Source organism: Camelina sativa, chromosome 11 (genome assembly GCF_000633955.1).
Source record: "Camelina sativa cultivar DH55 chromosome 11, Cs, whole genome shotgun sequence".
Taxonomy (NCBI): Eukaryota; Viridiplantae; Streptophyta; class Magnoliopsida; order Brassicales; family Brassicaceae; genus Camelina; species Camelina sativa.
This window is the reverse complement of record NC_025695.1, coordinates 27,053,520-27,075,032: the sequence shown is the minus strand read 5'-3', so window position 1 is coordinate 27,075,032 and position 21,513 is coordinate 27,053,520. Positions and strand designations below refer to the sequence as shown.

Genomic DNA, 21,513 nt, shown 5'->3' with positions numbered 1-21,513 from the left:
CATCACCGGTGAACTAGAGACAAAACGATTCCGACCATATCTAGGATCACACGATGTCTGTATTTCTATGAGAGTTTTCATAGTGGTTGTATTTGTATCGGCTTCATACATATGTATAGCTCCTTATTAATTGCCCAGCTCTGTATATAGTTCAGGTTATAGTTGTCTCCCTAGTTATATAATCTAGGCATAATTTTCATGGTAAACTTAAACTATTTGATATTTTAAATGCTCATCAGCTGCAAGACAAGCTTACAATTTTGAAAGATCGTATCTAAACCCAAATCAAGTTGAGACTAAATATGAGAAATATTATATTCGGGTCGAGATTATGCTTTTGTCAACCAAATCATTTCAAATCGTATACGGCTCCTTACATAGGTAATACTAGTGAAGGCAGATAATGATTTAACACCAAACCATTCATAATTAAGCATATTCTAACTTGGTTTCAGACAATAAAAAACTTAACTACAACATAAGAAAGAATAAGCGAAGTAATACAAATAAATTGCATTGCACCTCGTCTTCTATCAGTCGTTGTCGTCATATGAGAGGATAATCTACTTACCACAGAATATGTCCACAGAATCTTCTTTCAGACTCGATTTGGTCTCCAAATCATCACCATCAGTCGTCATAAGAGAAGATAACCTTCTTACCGCAGAGTCCTCCCAGCATAGGTACCTCCAGTTTCTTCAGATTTGGTTTGGTCTCCAAATCATCATCTTCTTCTTCTGCTTCTTCTGTTTCTTCTATTTCTTCTGCTATTTCTTCTTCTTCTTCTATCAGAAGGCTTTCTACCTTCGACCTGGAATGATAAAAACCCTTGTCAACTCTCCATATATACCAAATAAGCCACCCAATGTGCCCTAGATTATAAAACCTAAAAGGCAAATAGTTAAAATCCCTTACCAAAGCTTCTCTGCAAGGTTGTACCTAATTAAAAAAAAATATATAGCGTTAATCTTCTGTAATGACATCAAGCTATAGCAATAAGTTATAAAAACAAATCTCCATATGAAAAAACAATTTACTTGGGTCGGAGAGGGTATGGAGCTATCTCAGCCACGTCAAGACAAAACTCTTTATCATGTATTATTCGCAGCGCCTACAGTATAAACGATTTAATCAGCATTCATACTGCCAAATAACTTCTTGTATATTTTTCATCATAAGCATATGCTACTTTTTTATCTTCAAATGACTACTTGAATACTTTTCATCGTTACTATAAACAAACTACTCTAACCTTCTCTGCTTCGTTAGCAGAAACAAACTCAACAAAGCCACAACCCACATCCTCACCCCTGTGGTCTACAATAAGTCGAAGAAGAACAACTCGTCCAACATTTTTGAAGAAATGGAGGCTGTAAAAATGGAGAATAAGAGATTAGTCACGAAAAACTTGCTTCAAGAACGAAAGAGGAAATTAAAGGTGCTACTTACAGCTTTGGTATACTAGTTTCGCAAGAGATATTGGCAATAAAGAGCGTCTTTCTTCTTGTAGCAACTTCCTGAATTTCAATTGCATAAAAATAAATCACCCTTCAACTTTATGGCAACACTTCTGTTAGTAAACTCCTAAGCATTTCTTCTGACCTCGACATATTTTGAAGATAATAAGAACATGTACCTCATTATAATCGAGAATTTCATCCTGTCCTTCCACTGCCTCATCTTCCTCTATCAGAAGGCTTTCTCTTCGAAGGTAGTCTTCATACCTTGAATATCAAAAAACCTTTGTGATCTCTCCATGGATACCACAAACTTCACCCAATGTGCTCTTGATAACAAACTCAAGATGCAAATAGTTAAATGCCTTACCAAACCTTGTGATCTATGAAATACCTAATTCACAAAAATAATAATGTAAGTCTTCTGTAACGGCATCAAAATTCTAGCAAAAGTTAAAACCAGTGTTACAGAAAATCAATTTACTTGGGTCGTAGAGGGTATGGGGCTTTTTTAACCACATCAAGAAAAATCTTACGATCGTGCAAATATTCACCATTCTTCTTTTCCAGTGCCTACAGTATATAAAATATTAAATCAGCAATCGTACTTTCAAATAACTTCATACATAAGGTGAAGTTATACATAATCTTTACAAATTATATTCACCACATCGAGTTTTGCTTTCTATCGTTACATGTCAACTTTCAAATAATCAGCAATCGTAAAATTTTCATCATAAGTATACACTACTTTTCATCACTACAATAACTACTCTCACCGTCTCGGCTTCATTAGCAGAAGCGAACTCAACAAAGCCATCGCCCACATGCTTGCCCGTGTGGTCTACAGTAAGTCGAACATGAACAACTTCTCCAACATCTTTGAAGAAATTGATGCTGTAAAAACGGAGGATAAATTATTAGTCATGGTAAACTTTCTCCAAGAACGAAAGAAAAAAAAATAAAAGATGCTACTTACATATGTGATATTTTAGCTTTGCGAGAGAAATGGGAAAAAAAGAGCGTCTTTTTTCTTAAAGCAACTGCCTGAATTCAACATCCAAGTATGTTAGCACGACTCTAAGGAGAAAGGACTTAAATTGCATAACAACAAAAAGTAGATTCTTCCCCAGAATAAGACAACTTTCGACTTTGTGGCAACAGTTCTGTTATTAAATGTCTAAGCCTGACATATTGTGAAGATAATAAGAACAGGTACCTTAACAAAATGGGGAGTTTCATCAAGTCCTTCCACTGCTGTCCCATCTTCTATCAGAAGGTTTTGTTGTCGAAGGTAGTCTTCGTAACTGAAACATAAAAAAACCTAGTGACATCTCCATGTATACCAAAAACTACCCCCAATGTGCTCTTGATAACAACACTCAAAATGCAAATAGTTAATCCCTTACCAAAGCTTCTCTGCAAGGTTGTACCTAATTACCAAAAAATGATAGTGTTAGTCTTCTGTAATGGTATAAAAAACTCTACCAATAATAACTCCATAACATGGAAAATCAGTTTACTTGGGTCGTGGTGGAGCTGTCGTAGCCACTTCAAGAAAAATCTTATGATCATGCAAATATTCACCATTCTTCTTTTCCAGCGCCTACAGTACAAAATATTCAATCAGCAAATGTAGTTTCAAATAACAACTTGTATATATATTACATACTTCTCAAATGACCACTTAAATACTTTTCATCATTACTACTATAAAACTACTCGCACCTTCTTTGCTTCGTAAGCAGAAGCAAAGTCAACAAAGCCATAACCCACATGCTTACCCTCGTGGTTTACAATAAGTCGAACACAAACAACTTCTCCAACATCTTGGAAGAAGTCTTGGCTGTAAAAGTGGAGGATAAAATATCAGCAACGGAAAACTTGCTCCGACAAGGAAAGGTGGAAATTTAATTAAGGTGTCACTTAAATTTGAAATAGTTTAGTTTGGGGAGAGATATTAGCGACAAAGAGTACTTCCTGAATTGAACAGCCAATTGTGTTAGAACGACTCTAAGAAGAAAAAAATTTGCATTAACAAAAAAATAAGCCATCTTTCGACTTTGTGGCAACATTTGTGTTATTAAACGCGGAGCGTTTTCTTCTGAGTGTGACATATTTTGAAGATCAAAGTAAGAACATGTACCTCAACAAAATGGGGAGTTTCATCAAGTCCTTTCACTGCCTCACTATCTTCTACCGGAAGGCTCTCTGGTCGAAGGTAGTCTTTGTAGCTGAAATTTTCTTTTAAAAACCTAGTGATCTCTTCTTCATGCATACCAAAACTTCACCCAAGGTGATTTAGATAGATAACAAACTCAAGAGGCAAATAGTTAAAATGACTTACCAAACCGTGTGATCTATGCAAAACCTACAATTAACAACAAAATAAAAGTGATAAGTCTTGTGTAATGGTATCAAAACAACTCTAGCAAATAAGTTAAAGAAAACAAATCTCCAAAACATGGAAAGTCAATTTACATAGGTCGTCCAATGTTTGGATTTTTTTTATGCACTTTAAGATGAATGCGATAATCAAGCAAATATTCACCATTCTTCTTTTCCACCGCCTACACAGTAAGAAGAGATTTAATCAGCATTCACCATTTTTCAAATGAGTTACTTAAATAATTTCTTTTTGTTTTTGTTATTCATCATAAGTCATAACTATAAACTAAGTCTTACCTTCTTTGCTTCGTTAGTAGAAGAAAACTCAACAAGGCCACAACACACATGAGTATGCTTGGCGGTTACAAAAAGTCTAACACGAACAACTTGTACAACATCTTTGAAGAAATCGATGCTGTAAAAAGGTGGAGAAAAAATAAAACTATCAGTCTTGATCGAAAGTGGAGATTATCGAAGGAGCTACAGAAACAGAGCTGCTACTTACATATCTGATATTTTAGTTTGGGGACAGAGATGGCCCATAAAGAGCGTCTTTTTTGTTATGGCAGCTTCCTGAATCGAGCAGAACAGCCAAGTGTGTTGGCACAAGATACTTAATTGGGACATAAAGAGAAAAGGAACAACAAAAAGTAACTGAACAAAAAAATTGTACAGAGATGATCATTCTCAAAGAAGAAGAGGAATCAGAGATGATCTTAGGTTTACCTTCTCCTCGGATGTTTCCTTACGTTTTTTGAGAAACGGTTTTGTCTCCAAATTATCATCTTCAGGGTTTCGCTTACCTGAATGAAAAAGAAGAGCAGCGAAAACCAAAATCAACAACCTCTTCTTCTTCTTCTTCTTCTTCTTCTTCTTCAGCCAAGTATAATAAAACATTAGATAAAGAGCTCAGAGCCACCAGAAAACAAACCCAATAAGTTAAATTTCACGGCCGATTTCTTGCTAGAACTGGCCATGGAGACCGCCGATTTATTTTCTGGCAAGAGTTGGGAGCCTGGAGCAGTGAGATATAACCTCTGTTTTTAAAATTGCTAGGCGTTAGTCGGGCGGTGAGGGAGGGTCTATCGATTAATCGGGAAATCGGATTTAAATCGGGTATTAATCGGCGACTAGTTTTAGGATTTTCTATTATTATATATAATAAATAAATAAAATATTTAAGTTTTAGGGTTATATATATTGTTTATTGGTATTATAAAAATATTTGATAGTTCAAGCGGTTTAAGGCTCTCTGTGAATGGTTAAGCTTGCGAGTTCAACTCTTCTTGGTGTCTTTTTGTCCATTTTTTGCCCTTTTTATTACCAAGGGCAAAACGGTAATTTCTCTGGTCGTCTTCTCCATCCGATCCCGCTGCTGTCAAACCCTAATCTACACCCACAATTTTTTTTAATCTCAGTTTCTACCCATTTTATCTTATATTCAATTAGATATGAATCATATGATATACAAATAGTAGATCTTCACACTCAACACTATATTTAAGTAGAAAATCAAATCAAAATTTTTTTTTTTCCGATTTTCTTCCCTATTTGGGTGTAATCGCGACGGCTACTTGGTGCCTAGCGATTCCACGCCGTATAATCGGCCGATTTGACTGATTTTTGGAACAGGAGATATAACTAATTCCTTCTCAAATAAATAACCCTATAAAAAAACTATATCTTTTTATACTTTTTATAAAAGAGTAATCTGGTTTGGGCTGGGCTTTTACGTTTCTTTTTCAAATGAATTACAAAAATTTATTTAAGAAGAGAAAGAGGTAAGAAAAATTATTTTTTTTTTTTTACAACAGCTTACAATATTAACTCAAACAAGCCAATGCGAAGGAAAATTGTTAACAAAGGTAACTAAATAAGGAACTGAACGAACACGTCGAGCCAAATTATCCGCTTTACCATTCTGAGTTCGAGAGACATAGACTAAAGAAAATGAAGTAAACTCCTCTCTATCCGCTTGTATGTCCTCCAAATAAGGTATGAAGGTTGGCCACTCAGAAGGCGAAGACACCATCTTCACCAGGTCAGAGCAATCAGTGAGAAAAACGACACATTGATTGTTTGCTCCAATCATACATCGCATTGCCCAGATAAGGGCCTCGATCTCCGCATGAAGAGGGGAGAGACTTCGACGAAGATTAGATGCTCCCATAGTGGTTTCATCCCCCCTGGGTGAAACACAAAACCATCCTCTACCGGCAAACTGGTCCGTCGCTTTCCATCAACCATCCACAAAGCATAGAAAGCTCGAGGTTGGCCGAGAAAACCTTGGAACTCTGATGCCTCCATCAGAAGATATACCCAAAAAAGGGTGATCAACCTCTTGTCCTACAACCTCTGTCTGAGCCAGAGACCAGGCGTTAGCCTCATCCTCCGCTAACCGCAGTATTGCTACTGGGTTGGAATCCAAGTTGCTAAAAAGTTTATCATTACGTGCTTTCCAAATATAACACAAAATCCATGGGAATCTATCCTGCAAAGGAACGTCCTTGAAACGCCAAAAAAGAAAGTCCATATTTGTGAAAATCGATTCCGACAGGAAAGCACCCTGTACCGTCGGAAACTGTGATAGAGCCCAGACCTGTCTGGCTGGCGGGCACTCAAAAAGAGTATGATTTATCGTCTCTTCCTCATATCCACAAAGACCACACCCTAAATCACAATTTATTCCACGTTTCCGTAAGTTAGCTGTAACTGGCACACAACCAGAAATCACTTGCCACATAAAATGACGAAGTTTTGGCGGGCACCGGATTTTCCACACAAAAGCCTGAAGAGGTACATAGTTCGGCGCAACCACCGACGGAGCAGCCGAAACCGCGGTGTAAGACCGAAGGAGATGGTACCCTGACTTAACCGTATAGTTTCCTGACTTTGTAAAATGCCAACCTAACGAATCCGGTTTATCGGGTAACCGCAACGGTAAGGCAGAAATCAAAGCAACATCTTCCGGTATAAAAGTAGCCGAAAGAAGAGTCATGTCCCAAGAATTAGAATTCCTGTCAATGAGGTTTTGAACGGAAAGCAGAGGGTCAGACAACAACCCTGTGCCTATAGCTGGTCTCGGGGATTGGGCAGGGATCCACGGATCATTCCATACAGAAATGGAGGCCCTAGATCCTATCCGTTTAATAAGTCCTTTGTTAACCAGAGAGCGAGCAGAAATAGTACTTCTCTATCCATAGGATGGTGAGTAAGATTTAATTGGATCCAAAGGATCCGAATGCCTATAATACCGGCCTTTGAAAACCCGTGCAAAAAGCGAGTCCGGAACGGAGATCAAACGCCACAGCTGCTTGGCCAGCAGAGCGGTGTTAAAATCATCCAAACCGCGAAAACCCAATCCTCCCTCATTTTTATCCTGACATAGTTTATCCCAAGCCACCCAATGTAAACCCCGCGATTGGTCAGATGAGCTCCACCAATAGTTGGAAATCGCACTAGTTAACTTCCTCGTAATCGTCCTGGGTAACCGAAAGTACGACATCACAAAGGTAGGAACTGCCGTGGCCACCGACTTAATCATTACCTCCTTGCCTCCTTTTGAGAGGAGACGAGCCGGCCAACTACTGGCCCGTAACTGTAAGCGATCCTGAACATAAGAAAATATTTGCGTCTTAGCTCCCCCTAGGCTTTCCGGGATGCCCAAATAAGACCCCATACCCCCTAGATTTATAATCCCTAAAACCCCCTTTAAATAGTTCATTAAATAATGCATATTAAAAAAAGAAAGAAAAAATGCATGAATATGTTAGAAAATAATCAAACACCATAGTAGGTAGTCTTGTCTCTTCATATTTAATAATTTAATTTGGTCTCCAAATCATCTTAGTCTATCAGTCATTGTAAATAAAGATAGTCTTCTTACTGCAGAATCCGCCAATCATAGGTACCTCCTCTTTCGTTTTGGTCTCCAAATCATCATCATCTTCTTCTTCTTCCTCTTCCCCTTCCTCTTCCTCGTTCTCTTCCTCTTCTTCTTCTTCTTCCTCTTCCTCTTTCTCTTTCTCTTTCTCTTTCTCTTCCTCTTCCTCTTCCTCTTCCTCTTCCTCTTCCTCTTCTTCTTCTACTATCAGAAAGCTTTCTACCTTCGACCTGGAAATATCAAAAACCTCCTGTCATCTCTCCAATGTACTTCACCAAAAAAAACTCAAGATACAAATAGTTGAATCCCTTACCAAACCTTGTGATCTATGCAATACCTACAATTAACAAAAATAATAGTGTTAATCTTCTATGATAACATTAAAACTCACAACCAATGTTTACAGAAACAAATCTCCATAACATGGAAAATCAATTTACTCTGGTCGTGGAGGATATGGAGCTTTCTTAGCCACATCAAGAAAAATCTTATGATCGTGCAAATATTCACCGTTCTTCGTTTCCAGTGCCTACAGCATAAGAGATTTAATCATATAACTGAAGTGTATATTTTCAAATAACTGAAGTGTATATTTTCCATCATAAGTTTGTAAAACACTAAACTACTCTCACAGTCTCACCTTCTCTGCTTCGTTAGCAGAAGCAAACTCAACAAAGCCATCGTCCACATGCTTGCCTGTGTAGTCTACAATTAGTCGAACATGAACAACTTCTCCAACATCTTTGAAGAAATCGATGCTGTAAAAATGGAGGATAAAATATTAATCATGACAAACTAGCTCCAAGAACGAAGGAGGAAATTACTTACATATGTGAAATTTCAGCTTCGTGAGAGAGACTAGAAACAAATAGCGTCTTGTTTCTGACAGCAACTGCCTGAATTTAAAAGCCAAGTGTGTTAGCAAGAAGGAGAAAGGATACTTAAACTGCATAACAACAAAAAGTACCCAGAATAAGTCATCTTTAGACTTGGTGGCAACAGTTCTGTTATTAAATGTCTGAGCCTAACATATTTTGAAGATAATAAAAAGAGGTACCTCAACAAAATTGGGAGTTTTATCAAGTCCTTCCACTGCTGTCCCATCTTCTTCTATCAGAAGGTTTTGTCGTCGAAGGCAGTCTTCGTAACTGAAACATCAAAAACCCTTGTGATCTCTCCATATATACCAAAAACTACAACCAATGTGCTCTTAATAGCAAAACTCAAAATGCAAATAATTAATCCCTTACTAAAGCTTCTCTGCAAGGTTGTACCTAATTACCAAAAGTAATAGCGTTAGTCTTCTGTAATGGTATCAAAACTTTGGCAATAAGTCACAACCAGTGTTACAGAAACAAATATCCATGACATGGAGAATCAATTTACTTGGGTTGTGGAGGGTCTGGAGTTGTCTTAGCCACTTCAAGAAAAATCTTGTGATCATGCAAATATTCACCATTCTTCTTTTCCAGCGCCTACAGTAAAAGATTCAATCAGCAATTGTACTTTCAAATTACTACTTGTATATTTTTCATACTTTTTCAAATGACTACTTAAACACTTGTCATCAATACTAGAAAACTACTCTCACCTTCTTTGCTTGGTAAGCAGAAGCAAAGTCAACAAAGCCATAACCCACATGCTTACCCTCGTGGTTTATAATAAGTCGAACACTAACAACTCCTTCGAAGAAGTCTTGGCTGTAAAAGTGGAGGATAAAATATCAGTAATGGAAAACTTGCTCCAAGAAGGAAAGTGGAAAATTAATGTGCCACTTACATATCTGAGATTTTAGTTTGGGGAGGGAGATTGGCAACAAAGAGTACTTCCTGAATTTAACAGCCAAGTGTGTTAGCACAACTCTTATAGAGAAATAGACTTAAAAATTTGCATTAACAGCAAAAAAGGGCCTCAGCTGAAGATTCATCAACAAAAGAAGTCATCCTTAGTACCAGTTGTGTTATTAATCGATGAGAGTATCTTCTGAAACTGGCAGCCTATTTTGAAGATACTAAAGAACATGTACCTCAACAAAATCGGGAGGTGTCTCATCTTCTTCTATAGGAAGGCTTTCTCGTCCAAGGTAGTCTTTGTAGCTGAAATGTTTTATTTAAAAAACTTCACCCAAGGGCCAAGGTGCGTGCTCTAGATAACAAACTCAAGAGGTAAATAGTTAAATCCCTTACCAAAGCTTGTGTTCTATGCAATACCTACAATTCACAAAAATAAAAAGTGTTAGTCTTGTGTGATATTTCAGTATCAAAACTCTAGCAATAAGTTACAGAAACAAATGTCCATAACATTGAAAATCAATTTACTTGGGTAGTGGACGCTTTGGAGTTTTTTTAACGGCAAAAAGTTTTATCTGATTACCAAGCAAATATTCATCATTCTTCTTTTCCAGCGCCTACAGGGTAAAAAAGATTTAATGAGCAATCGTAGTGACTAGTTAAATTAACTTTCTTCATCATTACTATAAACCACACTCTTTTACCTTCTTTGCTTCGTTAGCAGAAGCAAACTCAACATGGCCATAGCACAAATGAATACACCTGCGGGTTACAGAGAGCGTCTTTGCTGTTACGGCAGATTCCTGAATTGAACAGAACAGGGCCAAGTGTGTTGTTTAGCAAAGAGGAAAAGGAAGTCGTAGCCTCATCAGAAAGATTTTAAGAACAAGATGCTTAATTGAACATAAGCTTGTACAATATATATATATATATATATATATATATATATCAAACAAACAAGGTGCTTAGGTTTACCTTCTCGTCGGGTGTTTCCTTGTGTTTCTTGTGGATGTGTTGTTTGGTCTCTAAATCATTTTCAGGGTTTCGCTTACCTGAATGAAAGAAGAGCAGCAAAAAAGAAAAAAAAAAAGACCTCTTCAACAACCAAGCAAGTGTGTATAAAAAACATTAGATAAGAAGAGCCAAACCAAAAACAAACAAACCCAACAAATTAGCTGTGGCCATAGAGAGAAGATGAAAAGAGCTATAGAGAGCGGCTTGATTGATGATGTGTATATTCCAGGAAGAGTCCCGTTGAGAGCAAGCAATGTCTAACTAAAATAAACCCTAGACAAGGAAGAAGGTACATATTATTTATATAATATAAAAAACATTGATCTGATTTGGGCTGGGTAGGGCTTTTACTGGTACCTGATCAACCACCATCACCAGCATCTTCATTCTTCGTCTTCCTCTTCTGCTTTCGTCTCTGCAGCATTAGTGCATTACCAGTGGTTTCATTAGGGAACATCCTCATGTTCAAAAAAATTCTACAAAAATTAAACTCAAGTGAGACGATTCGATCTCCCAAGGTCAAACAAAATAAGAGGCGATTTGGGGGTTTTGAATATAGAGCGTGACTAACCCATGACGGGGAAAAGATGATAGAGAGACTCTGCGAATTCCGACCGACGCCAAATTTGAAGACTTTGGTGGGAAAAAGGTGAGACCTTTAGGCTTGTTCTCGACTGTCGTCGTCGAGTGGTGTGAGAGATTGTGAGAAGAAAGGAATCAATACATAAACCGAACTGAAACCGATTAATTAATTCTCTTGTTGGCTAATCTAAACCGGTTAAGAATGAATGAACATATAAACCGCAAATAACCAAGCCAAATTGAACAATCATAACTAATCAATATAATAATAACAATCCGAATAAATACGACCCAACAGTAGTGTATTTTTAATCGTACCTTTTGGATATTTCCAAAAAAGTTATGATGGATCATTAAAACGGTTACTTATGAAAAGTTACAACTATTCACTGTAAAATTGTGTTGATTGAAATATTCATATTTTTTGAAATCTATATATATTTGCATATTTGAACTGTTTTCATTTTTTTTTGTCATGACACAAAATCAACTAAAATTTCAATTTCAATGATTTATATATATTTTTAAATTATTTCTAGCATTCATTTTTTTAACAAAAGATTTTTAGAATGATGAATCTAATTTACATCTTTTAGTTTATTTTAAATATAAAAATTTAACGAAAATAGGTTAGAGTGTTTTTCCAAGAGTTAGATTACTACCATTGATAATTAAATTAAAAATAAAAATAAAAAAAGGAAAAAAATTAGATAAAAAAGGAAAAAAAGTTTATATATCTCTTATCTTACGGTTTCCTTTTTGTGATTCGATTCGTTTTCTCATTCTGATTCTTCTTCTTTTTTTTTCTACATCCTCATCCATCTTCTGATTCGATTCCTCTTCAAGCAAAAAGGGAAGAGCGGGAGAAGAAGGTCCGGACCTTAATGTCAATGCGATGATCTATTAAACCTTAACTTAGTTATCCAGGGATACGAATAAGTTAAAGGTTTGATTTTTATCTGATGTCGCATAGTTTTGGCTAGATTTGGTTTCGTATCAAATTTGAAGATTTCTCTTAAAGATAGCCGGTTAAGCTATTAGAGTTATCAAACTGACAAGGAATTAGACTAAGTTTAAGTTTTTATTTTCATTTGAGGTCAGATACGTTTGGCTAGATTACTCTGGTTTGGTTTAAATCACTGTGAAATTTGAAGCTTTCTGATGAAATTAGCCGTGATTCTTTCTACAACTACAGAGAGTTCAGGTTAAAGTTTCAAACTTTTTAGTATCTGAAGACGTTTTGGAGGAGCATTAGCTTTTAAATAGTTACCTAGATATGATATGTTAGTACCTTTAAATCTAAGTTTAGGTTTGGTTCTCGTCTGAGCTCAATGTGTTTCTTGCGAGATGAGTTTGATCTCACAGGTCTAATTACTGTGCCATATTTGAAGTTGCTGATGAAGCTTTCCAATGTTTGATTTTTATCGGAGTGTCAAGTATATTTGGTTAGATGACTCTGAGTTGTTTAATCACTGTGTGTAATTTGAAGCTTTATCTTGAAATTAGCCGTAGAAGTCGTTTAAGCTGATGAAGTTATCCAGGGATATGACTAAGTTTAGGGTTTGATGTTCATCTGATGTCGCATAGTTTTGGCTAGATTTGGTTTAAGTTAGCCGGTTAAGCTAATAAAGTTATCCACTCACAAGGAGTAAGACTAAGTTTAGGTTTTTGTCTACTCAGGTTTTATGATATGTGATCTTGTATACCTGTTATCTACTAGCATTCGGAGATCACAACATAATCTGCGGCATTTCTTGGAATTATGGTCTTGATCAACTATGTTCCTTCTGCCTCTCTTTGATTAGAAAACTCTGTGCCTTTAAATCAGTCAAATGGTTAAAAAAAAAAAAAAACAAAGCTTGAAACTTGATGCATGCTATAGAACTAACGAGAAGGTGAGGCTGGATTTTTAGTGAATCTCATTGATCTTTTCTGAATATCGATAAGACTTCATATATATGCAACTTTAGTCAAATTTGTTATCAACTAAGTTTCAGGATTTTTACATGGCTGGCTTTAGATACTAGATTCTTTAGGTGGAAAGCTAACAACTTTAACTCCATTTTGGCAAAGTATTGATCATCATTCGCATTTGTTTCTACACTTGATTTTTACCTTTCTCTAATTTTGTGACATGGTGTGTAGCTTGACTGATCGGAGCTCAATCTTTCTCGATTTATAATTGTGATGATTGCGATGATTGCGTTTAAGTTGTTAGCTTTCCACGTAAAGAATATGGTATCTTAACCAATAGAATAATATGCAGCTTTTTGCATCTGTTTTCTAGAGTTCGTTTTATCTTTCTCTAAGTTTTGTGACATGGTGTTATGCAGGAGGATACGCTGTGCAGCCAGATAAATTGCCAAATTACGTAGTCCCTCATCTCACTTCGTAAATAGCCGATAGTATGTTGCTTACTTCGTAACTGAACAGGAAAACAATCTTTGAGAAATCTTCTTTCAAGTCGTATTGGTCGAAGCTCCTTAGGGGGGTTTGTGATCCTGATTAATATATTGGTTCGTTGTAAGTTTTTGTGTTAGGAACCTGAAATGGGAATGCATACTTTAATTACGTTATGCTTGTTATGTGATTTAGCTGCTCTACTGATGAATGAATATATATATATTGGATTTAACAGCTGAAACCATATGTATCTCAGTGTCCTATACAAGTGAACACAAACGAGTCAACCAAGCTTCCAAGTAACCATCAGGAGATAGAGATCAAGGGGAGTGGGAACCTGCAGCAGACATAATGGAAGGGAACGAATCATCCGAAGACGAGACATAATAGCAGTATGAAGAGTCACTTTTACCATTTCCCTTTCATCTGTTTTGTTTCTTTGATGATAATATGAGTGTGAAGCTTGCTAGTTGCAAATAGTGTTACTTTTAGTAGATTATAAATGTATACAGTACGTTGATTATTAATTTTCAGCACAGAGAATCACTGAAACAGAGTTAAAAACAGAGGAAAGCCATTGTGCAGGACTCAGAGCTTAGCCACACATGATGAAGTGTCAAGATAGTTAAACAGCTCGATTTTCTTCAATCACTTACGACGTCTGCAAATTAATTTATCCATAAAAGGATTGAGCTATAAGGTTGCAAAACAAACTGCATACACAATTCTAAGTATTTTACAGAAGAACAACGTGCAGAAACAATACCATAATACCAACTGCAGAAACAATCTTGAGGATAAATTTTTAAGCTAGCCACAGTTAAGAAAAAGCATACACAATCTTGTTCATAAACGCAGAAAGCATACACAATCTTGTTTATAACTCCCTCTTTGATGGGTGTAATTTGGTAACTTTTTATTCATCAAGAGATAGAGAGGTCAAAGGGAGTGGGAAGCTGCTGCAGACATAATGGAAGGGAACGAATCATGTGGCATAATAGCAGTATAAAGAGTCACTCGTAATAAGCTTGCAAACAGTAGCTAGTAGTCAGCATAAGTTGTATATGTTATTGTTACTATTAGTAGATTATGTAAACATAAGTTGATCACTATACTGAAACAGAGTTGAAAACAGAGGATGGTGTTAGATACTTAGTCATGCGTTATGCAAAATCCCATATAAATAAAGTAAAACATGTATGAAAACTTCATTAGGCATCACAGGTTTTAACAAGAAAGGACTAAACAATGTGTATGATTTCGAAAATAATAGACAAGATTGGTTGAATTAAGATACAACAACAAGACATACGATTGTTACAGCTAAACAAAAAGAGATGTTCCTAAACAAAAAATACATAAAAAGGTTTTCTTGCAAATTAAGACATGTTGTGTCCATTCTTCAACTGAGATTCTTGAAGTAACGCTGAGAAATCCTGATTGAGATTTGATGCAGAGACTGGGATCTGAGAGAGAGTATTGTCTCCATGGTTATACACAAATAGCGAGAACTGCTGGCTAGGGTTCAAAGATGGGGTCGTGAGAGAGGATGATGATGTCGATGGTACGAAACTCTGATGATGATGATCGAGTAGTTGTTTGTGTTTCTCTTGCGAAACAAGAAATCGAAGCCTTTGTTGGAATGTAGAGAGATTGAGTTGCAAGGACTGAATCAATTGGGGGATTTGGTCGGGAGAGTAGTGATCAGAGATTGGATACTTCAATACATCCACATAATTCTTCTTCGGACTCGTCGTCGTCTTCCTCCTCTTGTTCGGATTCTCCAAACCCTTGTCCTTGAGGAACTCAGAGAGACTAACCCGTTTTTTGCTTCTCAAGGAATCGTTTAGCCGACTGTACCTCATAGCCATGTTTCTCACTTTCTCTTTCTCGTTTGGAAACGTTTTTAGGTCTCCTTTAGGTCCGTAATAGATGACACAGACATCAATTTGACACAGAACCGAAAGCTGTTCTGCTTTCCTAAACACGGTTTCAAGTCTATTGCTCAAAGCGACGAGTGGGTAAGAAGAAGAAGAAGAGGAAGAAGGTAAAGATCTCATCTTTGTCGATTGCGGAGACAAACTTTTGGCTTTCGTGAAAACAAAAAAAGATGATGATGAAGAAGACGTATGAAGAAAGTGAGAGAGAAACTTTGTGAGTTAGAGATATATTTATAGAATTATTGATAACTAGCTAGGGTTAGAATCAATACGTTTTTTTTTTTTGTTATTTCACTCTCTCGCTTTTTAGTTCTGATTTCCATATCTTGGCATATATATTGCGTAATTAGCCGTTAAGGGTTAATAGAAAAAGGCAATATTTACTTATTTTTTTCACACTCTCTTTCTTCATTAATGAGAATCATATATAATTAAAAGGGAAAAATTGTCCATATTTCCTAATAACTTTACCTATTATATTATGATGATCCTGTAAACCGCTCTGACTTGATAATTAAATGACGTTAGAGAAGTTTACAACAAGTACTTAAAACAGGAATATAATTTTAAAATATGTAGAGAGAATTTGTTAAATGGTTTTTTCTATCAAATAAAAATAAACTGTTAAATGGTAAGAAACAAGTTTTTGTTAGGTGTAAAATGAAAGAAAAGTATGAAACTCTCTATAACCAAAGCACACAAAAAATTGGTGTGTGAATTTCTCTGCTTCCACTGAGTTGTACGAAGTTAGTGACAGACATAATCCTCAGCTCTAAGTTCAACCAGGTGAGTTCAACTTAATGATAACACCATATGCATGCTCACAAGGGATTCTTCTGATCTCCCACTTCCTAAAACTACAAGTTCTATAATTCAAACTCACACGGTAAGAACAACCATAGCTAGAAATATCTATTTTTTGCTTATGTACGTTAACCTTAACCTCTGCAGCATCTTAAAGTTCATTTGCAATATATTCTTCCACATATGATCTTCACAAACCCTTGTGATCATGAGATTTAGCATTAGCAATCATTTCTAACATAAACATCAATGGCTTATCTCTTTCTTTGACTATTCCGATATGGCTAAATGACAGATTTGTATCATCCATCATGTAATGTAAAAGCTGTTACTACCATCAATAAACTAAGATTGAAAAAAAATTACAACAATACACTCAACGAAGATAAGAGAATAGAGATAAAATAAATAACCATGTTGGCCTCGTCCTTTTTGCAGAGTACTCCTTCTTATCATTACATCTCGACTTGTTTTGGTCACATGGACGTATAAGTCAAACTTGCTTCGTAGTTGTTTCCTCCCTATAAACTCTTCAAGGAGACTTGTGGATTTACACTAAACTAGGAGTATAAAGAAAGCACACCAATCTATATATATAAAGTTAACTTTGCTCACTTCTCCTTCCTCCACATCAGCATCCACCTAATCAATTTTATTTTTTTTCGTATAAAAAAAATTATTTTTAATATTAATTCATTACATATATATTAATTATAATTAATAATAATAATAATTAAATAATAAACGAATTAATTAAAATTAAATAAATTTTAAAATAGTATAAACAATAATATAATTTTGTAGTAAATAATAAAAATAATAACTATCTAAAAATAAATTAAGTAAATTAAATGCAATAATATAATTTTGTAGTAAATAATAAAAATAATAACTATCCAAAAATAAATTAAGTAAATTAAATGAAAATTTTATAATAGTAAAAATAATACTATAAATTTGTTTTAGTAATAATGTTATTATTAAAATTATAACCAAGAAATGATTATATTCCAAAATTTAGAATGGATTAATGAGTTTTAGAATGGAAGTAAGATTTTAATGCATGGTGGAGTAAAAAAACAAGTTGTGTCATTGTATTTATAAAAATCTAAACATGAAAATAAAATTAAAGTGAAACATTAGTTTCTAAGAAACATATACCATAAAGATTTATTATTAAATTTTACTTATAAGAAAAAAAGATTAATTACTTAAATTAATTTAACTTAAAAGTTTTGATTCAAAACAAATACATTGTAAGGGGCACACTTTTTTTTGGAAAACTATGAAAATAAATTTTGAAAAAATAATCTATCTAAAAAAATAAAATCAATGGTGAGGAAATATAGAAAAAAATGATATGCAAGCCATTACAAAAAGTGGCATGTGATTTGTGTAGCATATCTCATACGGTATATTATTTGTAGCTACAATTTTATAACATGATATAAAACATATATAACAAATATAACATATATATATATATAAATATATTATCAAATACTTTTAACCCAAAATATTGGCAAAACCAACATATTTAAAGTACACTATTTTTTTTTTTCAGAAGAAGAAGTTGAGGTTGCATCACAAAATTAACATCTGCAAATAACATATGAAATTTTAGAAAAATATGTAGCTTGGATTAGTTTATAGATATTCATTGTGGGGTTTAAATGTTTCGTCATTTAAGCATTCTTGACTTAGTCTGAAATTCTATTAGGGTAGATGATGCATTTGGACAACCGCATTGTAGCGACATAGCAGTAAAACTGTTCATGAAACTTTGTATATTCAATGTAGGATATCGATATGTTTAAATAATCTCTATAGGTAAGTCATAATTAGGTTAAAGATCGACATTGACATTAGAACTTTTAAAATTATGTTTTCATGCGATATGAATATGGAATGAACTCTTTTAAAGATAAAATGTCAGAAGATTGTCAACAATATTATTGCGACACTAGACAATATATGTTATATAGATTAGTAAAATAAGTATGACATTTATATAGTTTTATCTTTTTATCTTCAAATTATATTCATATTCAATGATTCTTATTGATAAAAAATTTAACTAAAATCCCACTTAAGATCGCAAATAGATATAATAAAGAAATATTATCTTAAATATATATATATGTTGTATATCACTGAGTAAAGTAAGTTATATATATATATATATATATTTATACTCAAAAGTTGGAATGATTATATTTGAGATCAATAATTTCTATTAATAAGAAATATTTTAAATTAAAATCCCGCGCATGCATAGGTACAAATTCTAGTTATATATATATATATATATATATATATTGCTATGAACATAACCGATTAAATTCTTGGTTTTCATTCCAAAAGAAAATATTATCATAGTCACTAGTCAGAGTTTGTTGGCTAACCTAAACCGGTTAAGAAAGAATGAACATATAAAACAAAAGTATCAATGCCAAATTGCAAAAAAAATGTCGAAATAAGAATCGAAGCAAGCATAATTATTACACTATTGATTCCAATTTTCTTATAGTGTACAATATAACACTATAATCATAGTCAGAGTTTGTTGGCTAACCTAAACCGGTTAAGAAAGAATGAACATATAAACCAAAAATAGCAATGCCAAACTGAAAAACATCGAAACTAGAATCAAAACAAACATAACTACTACACAATTGATTCCAATTTTGTTATAGTTGTTGTGAAAGTCAATAAAAGAGGCAACACAAAAACCTCTATATAACTTAAAATCATTCGTTCTTTATTATTTTCTATGAACCCATTATCACTATGCACATATAATAACTTAATTTTTTACCTCTGTATAAATGATCGAATTCGATCGCTGCAACATACGAATACAATTTACAAAACTTCAATTACAAAAAAAGTAGAATCTCTTTCTTGTCTCTCTTTTATTCATTATCCCGATCTTTCTACAGGTATAAATTTCTCTCTATTTATTTATTATATTCACCACAAAATCAAACACTTATTTATAACACGTTATCAGCACGATCACTCTATGGTGGGTTATAATTATATATTTCTAATATATATGTCATTATACTCTATATGTTATTCTATCGGCGGTATGTCGCCTCGTTAAAAAAAATATTTTTCAGTGGTTGTTCAAAACACCATTATTTATTTATTACTATAGTGGGAGGTATTCCGTCCCTATAAGTAATTATTGTAGTGGCTGCTTCACGCACCATAATAATGGACGGCTCAGCCGCCGATAATGTGGATGACTTCGTTACCATAATTTATTTACTGTTATCATATGGATGACTCTATCACCATAATATTGCCGTTAAATTATATTTACATTATGGTTAATATATAAGGAGGCTTAACCACCTGTATATTAACATATATCTGAAATTGCTAAATTTTAATTGATTGATCGTTCAATATATGATTTATTTTATGCTTAATACTTTTTACCAACGGTCACAAAGAAAAAAATTTCAAAAATATTACACTTTTCAAACGGCTATGAACAGTAATTTTTAATCTATAAATACACTCATATTTTCACTCTTTCATTCATCTAAAACCGCATCACCCCTCATAAAATTTTCTAAAGAAAGTTGTTTAAGTTTGCATTTTGGAAAATGATTAGCTTGTTTTTAATTATTTGTTTAATTGCAATTATCACTTGTATTTATGGTCTCTTCGTTGGAGAATTTACTCACGAAGAATTTACCATTAACATTGGTTTACTTTTCTATGCATTTGTGTTCTTTGTAATCGTTTGCATTATTAATATAAATGGTGCATTCTAAAATAAATAAAATTATATTACTAATAATATTTATTCGCTTTTGTGTTTAGATAACTAATGGCAAACATTGAGAAGCTTAAGCTTCCAGCTCTCAAACTTACTGGAGCAAACTACATAGCATGGACGACAGATGTGGAACTCTATTTAAAGTCGCAAGAATTGTAGGAGACCATAAAATTGGAAAATATGTCGCCTTCCAAAGATAAGGCCAAGACAATAATATTCCTGAGAAAACATCTCGATGAAAATGTGACGCATGACTATGCACACATAAAAGACCCAGCAGAGCTGTGGCAAGCTTTAAAAGCACGGTTTGACAACCAGAGAGAAATAACTCTCCCTCATGCATTAGAAGATTGGAAAAATTAGAGATTCCAGGACTTTGAAAAAGTGGAGGATTATAATTCCTCTATGCTGAGGATTGTATCACAATTAAAATATTGTGGTAAGCCAATTACCGAAGCTGAGATGCTCGAGAAGACTTACCTCACTTTTCATTAAGAACATCGAGTTCTCCAAGAGATGTATCGAAATTGCGGATACAAGAGATTTTCTGAGTTAATTGTGACTCTCATATTGGCAGAGAAAAATAATGAACTTCTCCTCAAAAACCACAACTCTCGTCCGACGGGAACAAAGGCATTTCTAGAAGTGAATGAAACGGATGTGAAAAACTCTGAGAGAGGAAATCAAACCTATTGAGGTCGTGGTCGTCGATTTAATCGCGGACGTGGAAGATCTTTTCACCCACAAAACAAGAGGTCTTATAAATGGGTTCGATCTGAACAAGGTCCTAAGGGAAAAGAATCCCAAGGAAGTAACGCACAGAAGCGTGAGAACATCTGTTATAGATGTGGATCGAAAGGGCATTGGGCCCATGTGTGTCGAACCCCCGAACATCTTTGCAAATTGTTCAAAGAGTCCCAAAAGGGAAAAGGGAAAGAAGTGAACCTCACAGAGCATTTTGAGGGTACATCTTACCTCGATGCATCTGACTTCGTGAACGAGTTCGAAGAGACCGCTCATGCGGATAACTGAAATGCTTGTAGTGAGACTAGTAGTCTCCAGTAATGCCATTATATAAATATTATGTATTTCAGTTGTTTTAAAATAATGTTGTTTTTTAAAATAAGATAATGTATAATCATTATATGTTTCTCTATAAATGAAATTTACTTATATTATTAACGTTTATGTTTATTACAGAAATGGATGATGATTCAAACAAAATAATTACAAGGAAAAATATCAAAGAAATTTGTATACCAGATAGTGGAACAACACACACTATTCTGAGACATAAGAGATTTTTCTCTGAGTTAAAACCAACAAAAGTTATTGTCAATACAATATCCAGTCCTACAGACTTGATTGAAGGAAGTGGCAAGGCTAACTTTGTATTGCCTAATGGAACAAAGTTTTCCATAAAGAATGCCTTATATTCTTCGAATTCTAAAACGAA

General features: G+C 34.4%; 3 protein-coding genes and 1 long non-coding RNA gene across 12 annotated transcripts; 1 reads left to right on the top strand and 3 right to left on the bottom strand.

The window, feature by feature from the left end:
- On the bottom strand, window positions 373-11,225 carry LOC104728385 (nucleolin-like). Of its 2 annotated transcripts, none has more exons than XM_019232866.1 (23): window positions 11,104-11,225; window positions 10,890-11,008; window positions 10,682-10,805; window positions 10,494-10,570; window positions 10,223-10,321; window positions 10,047-10,135; window positions 9,915-9,938; window positions 9,755-9,824; window positions 9,508-9,557; window positions 9,320-9,428; window positions 9,115-9,203; window positions 8,979-9,002; window positions 8,786-8,876; window positions 8,557-8,624; window positions 8,369-8,486; window positions 8,169-8,257; window positions 8,042-8,065; window positions 1,637-1,724; window positions 1,450-1,517; window positions 1,253-1,370; window positions 1,038-1,111; window positions 916-939; window positions 373-811 (listed from the first exon to the last, which is right to left on the bottom strand). In XM_019232866.1, exons 3-23 carry the CDS (start codon window positions 10,701-10,703, stop codon window positions 631-633), a joined length of 1,596 nt encoding a protein of 531 aa, XP_019088411.1. In that variant the 5' UTR covers window positions 10,704-10,805; window positions 10,890-11,008; window positions 11,104-11,225; the 3' UTR covers window positions 373-630. The 2 variants fall into 2 exon arrangements, with proteins under 2 accessions (XP_019088411.1, XP_019088412.1); XM_019232867.1 differs by having other exon boundaries at window positions 10,890-10,947.
- On the bottom strand, window positions 2,982-4,916 carry LOC109127671 (nucleolin 2-like). Of its 3 annotated transcripts, none has more exons than XR_002034225.1 (9): window positions 4,777-4,916; window positions 4,572-4,648; window positions 4,351-4,418; window positions 4,143-4,260; window positions 3,939-4,027; window positions 3,805-3,828; window positions 3,604-3,742; window positions 3,186-3,303; window positions 2,982-3,063 (listed from the first exon to the last, which is right to left on the bottom strand). XR_002034225.1 is itself a non-coding variant. In XM_019232868.1 (8 exons), exons 1-8 carry the CDS (start codon window positions 4,820-4,822, stop codon window positions 3,384-3,386), a joined length of 615 nt encoding a protein of 204 aa, XP_019088413.1. In that variant the 5' UTR covers window positions 4,823-4,916; the 3' UTR covers window positions 3,325-3,383. The 3 variants fall into 3 exon arrangements, 1 of the variants encoding a protein (XP_019088413.1); XR_002034226.1 differs by having other exon boundaries at window positions 3,604-3,691; XM_019232868.1 differs by lacking the exons at window positions 2,982-3,063; window positions 3,186-3,303 and adding an exon at window positions 3,325-3,437.
- LOC104724359 lies at window positions 11,877-14,069 on the top strand. 6 transcript variants are annotated; one of them, XR_757641.2, is made up of 3 exons: window positions 11,877-12,060; window positions 13,260-13,352; window positions 13,448-14,069. It is a non-coding gene; the product is annotated as an uncharacterized LOC104724359 (long non-coding RNA). The 6 variants fall into 6 exon arrangements; XR_757639.2 differs by having other exon boundaries at window positions 12,795-13,352; XR_757638.2 differs by having other exon boundaries at window positions 11,877-13,009.
- LOC104728384 (agamous-like MADS-box protein AGL75) lies at window positions 14,897-15,577 on the bottom strand. Its single transcript, XM_010447368.1, has one exon. It carries the CDS (start codon window positions 15,575-15,577, stop codon window positions 14,897-14,899), a length of 681 nt encoding a protein of 226 aa, XP_010445670.1.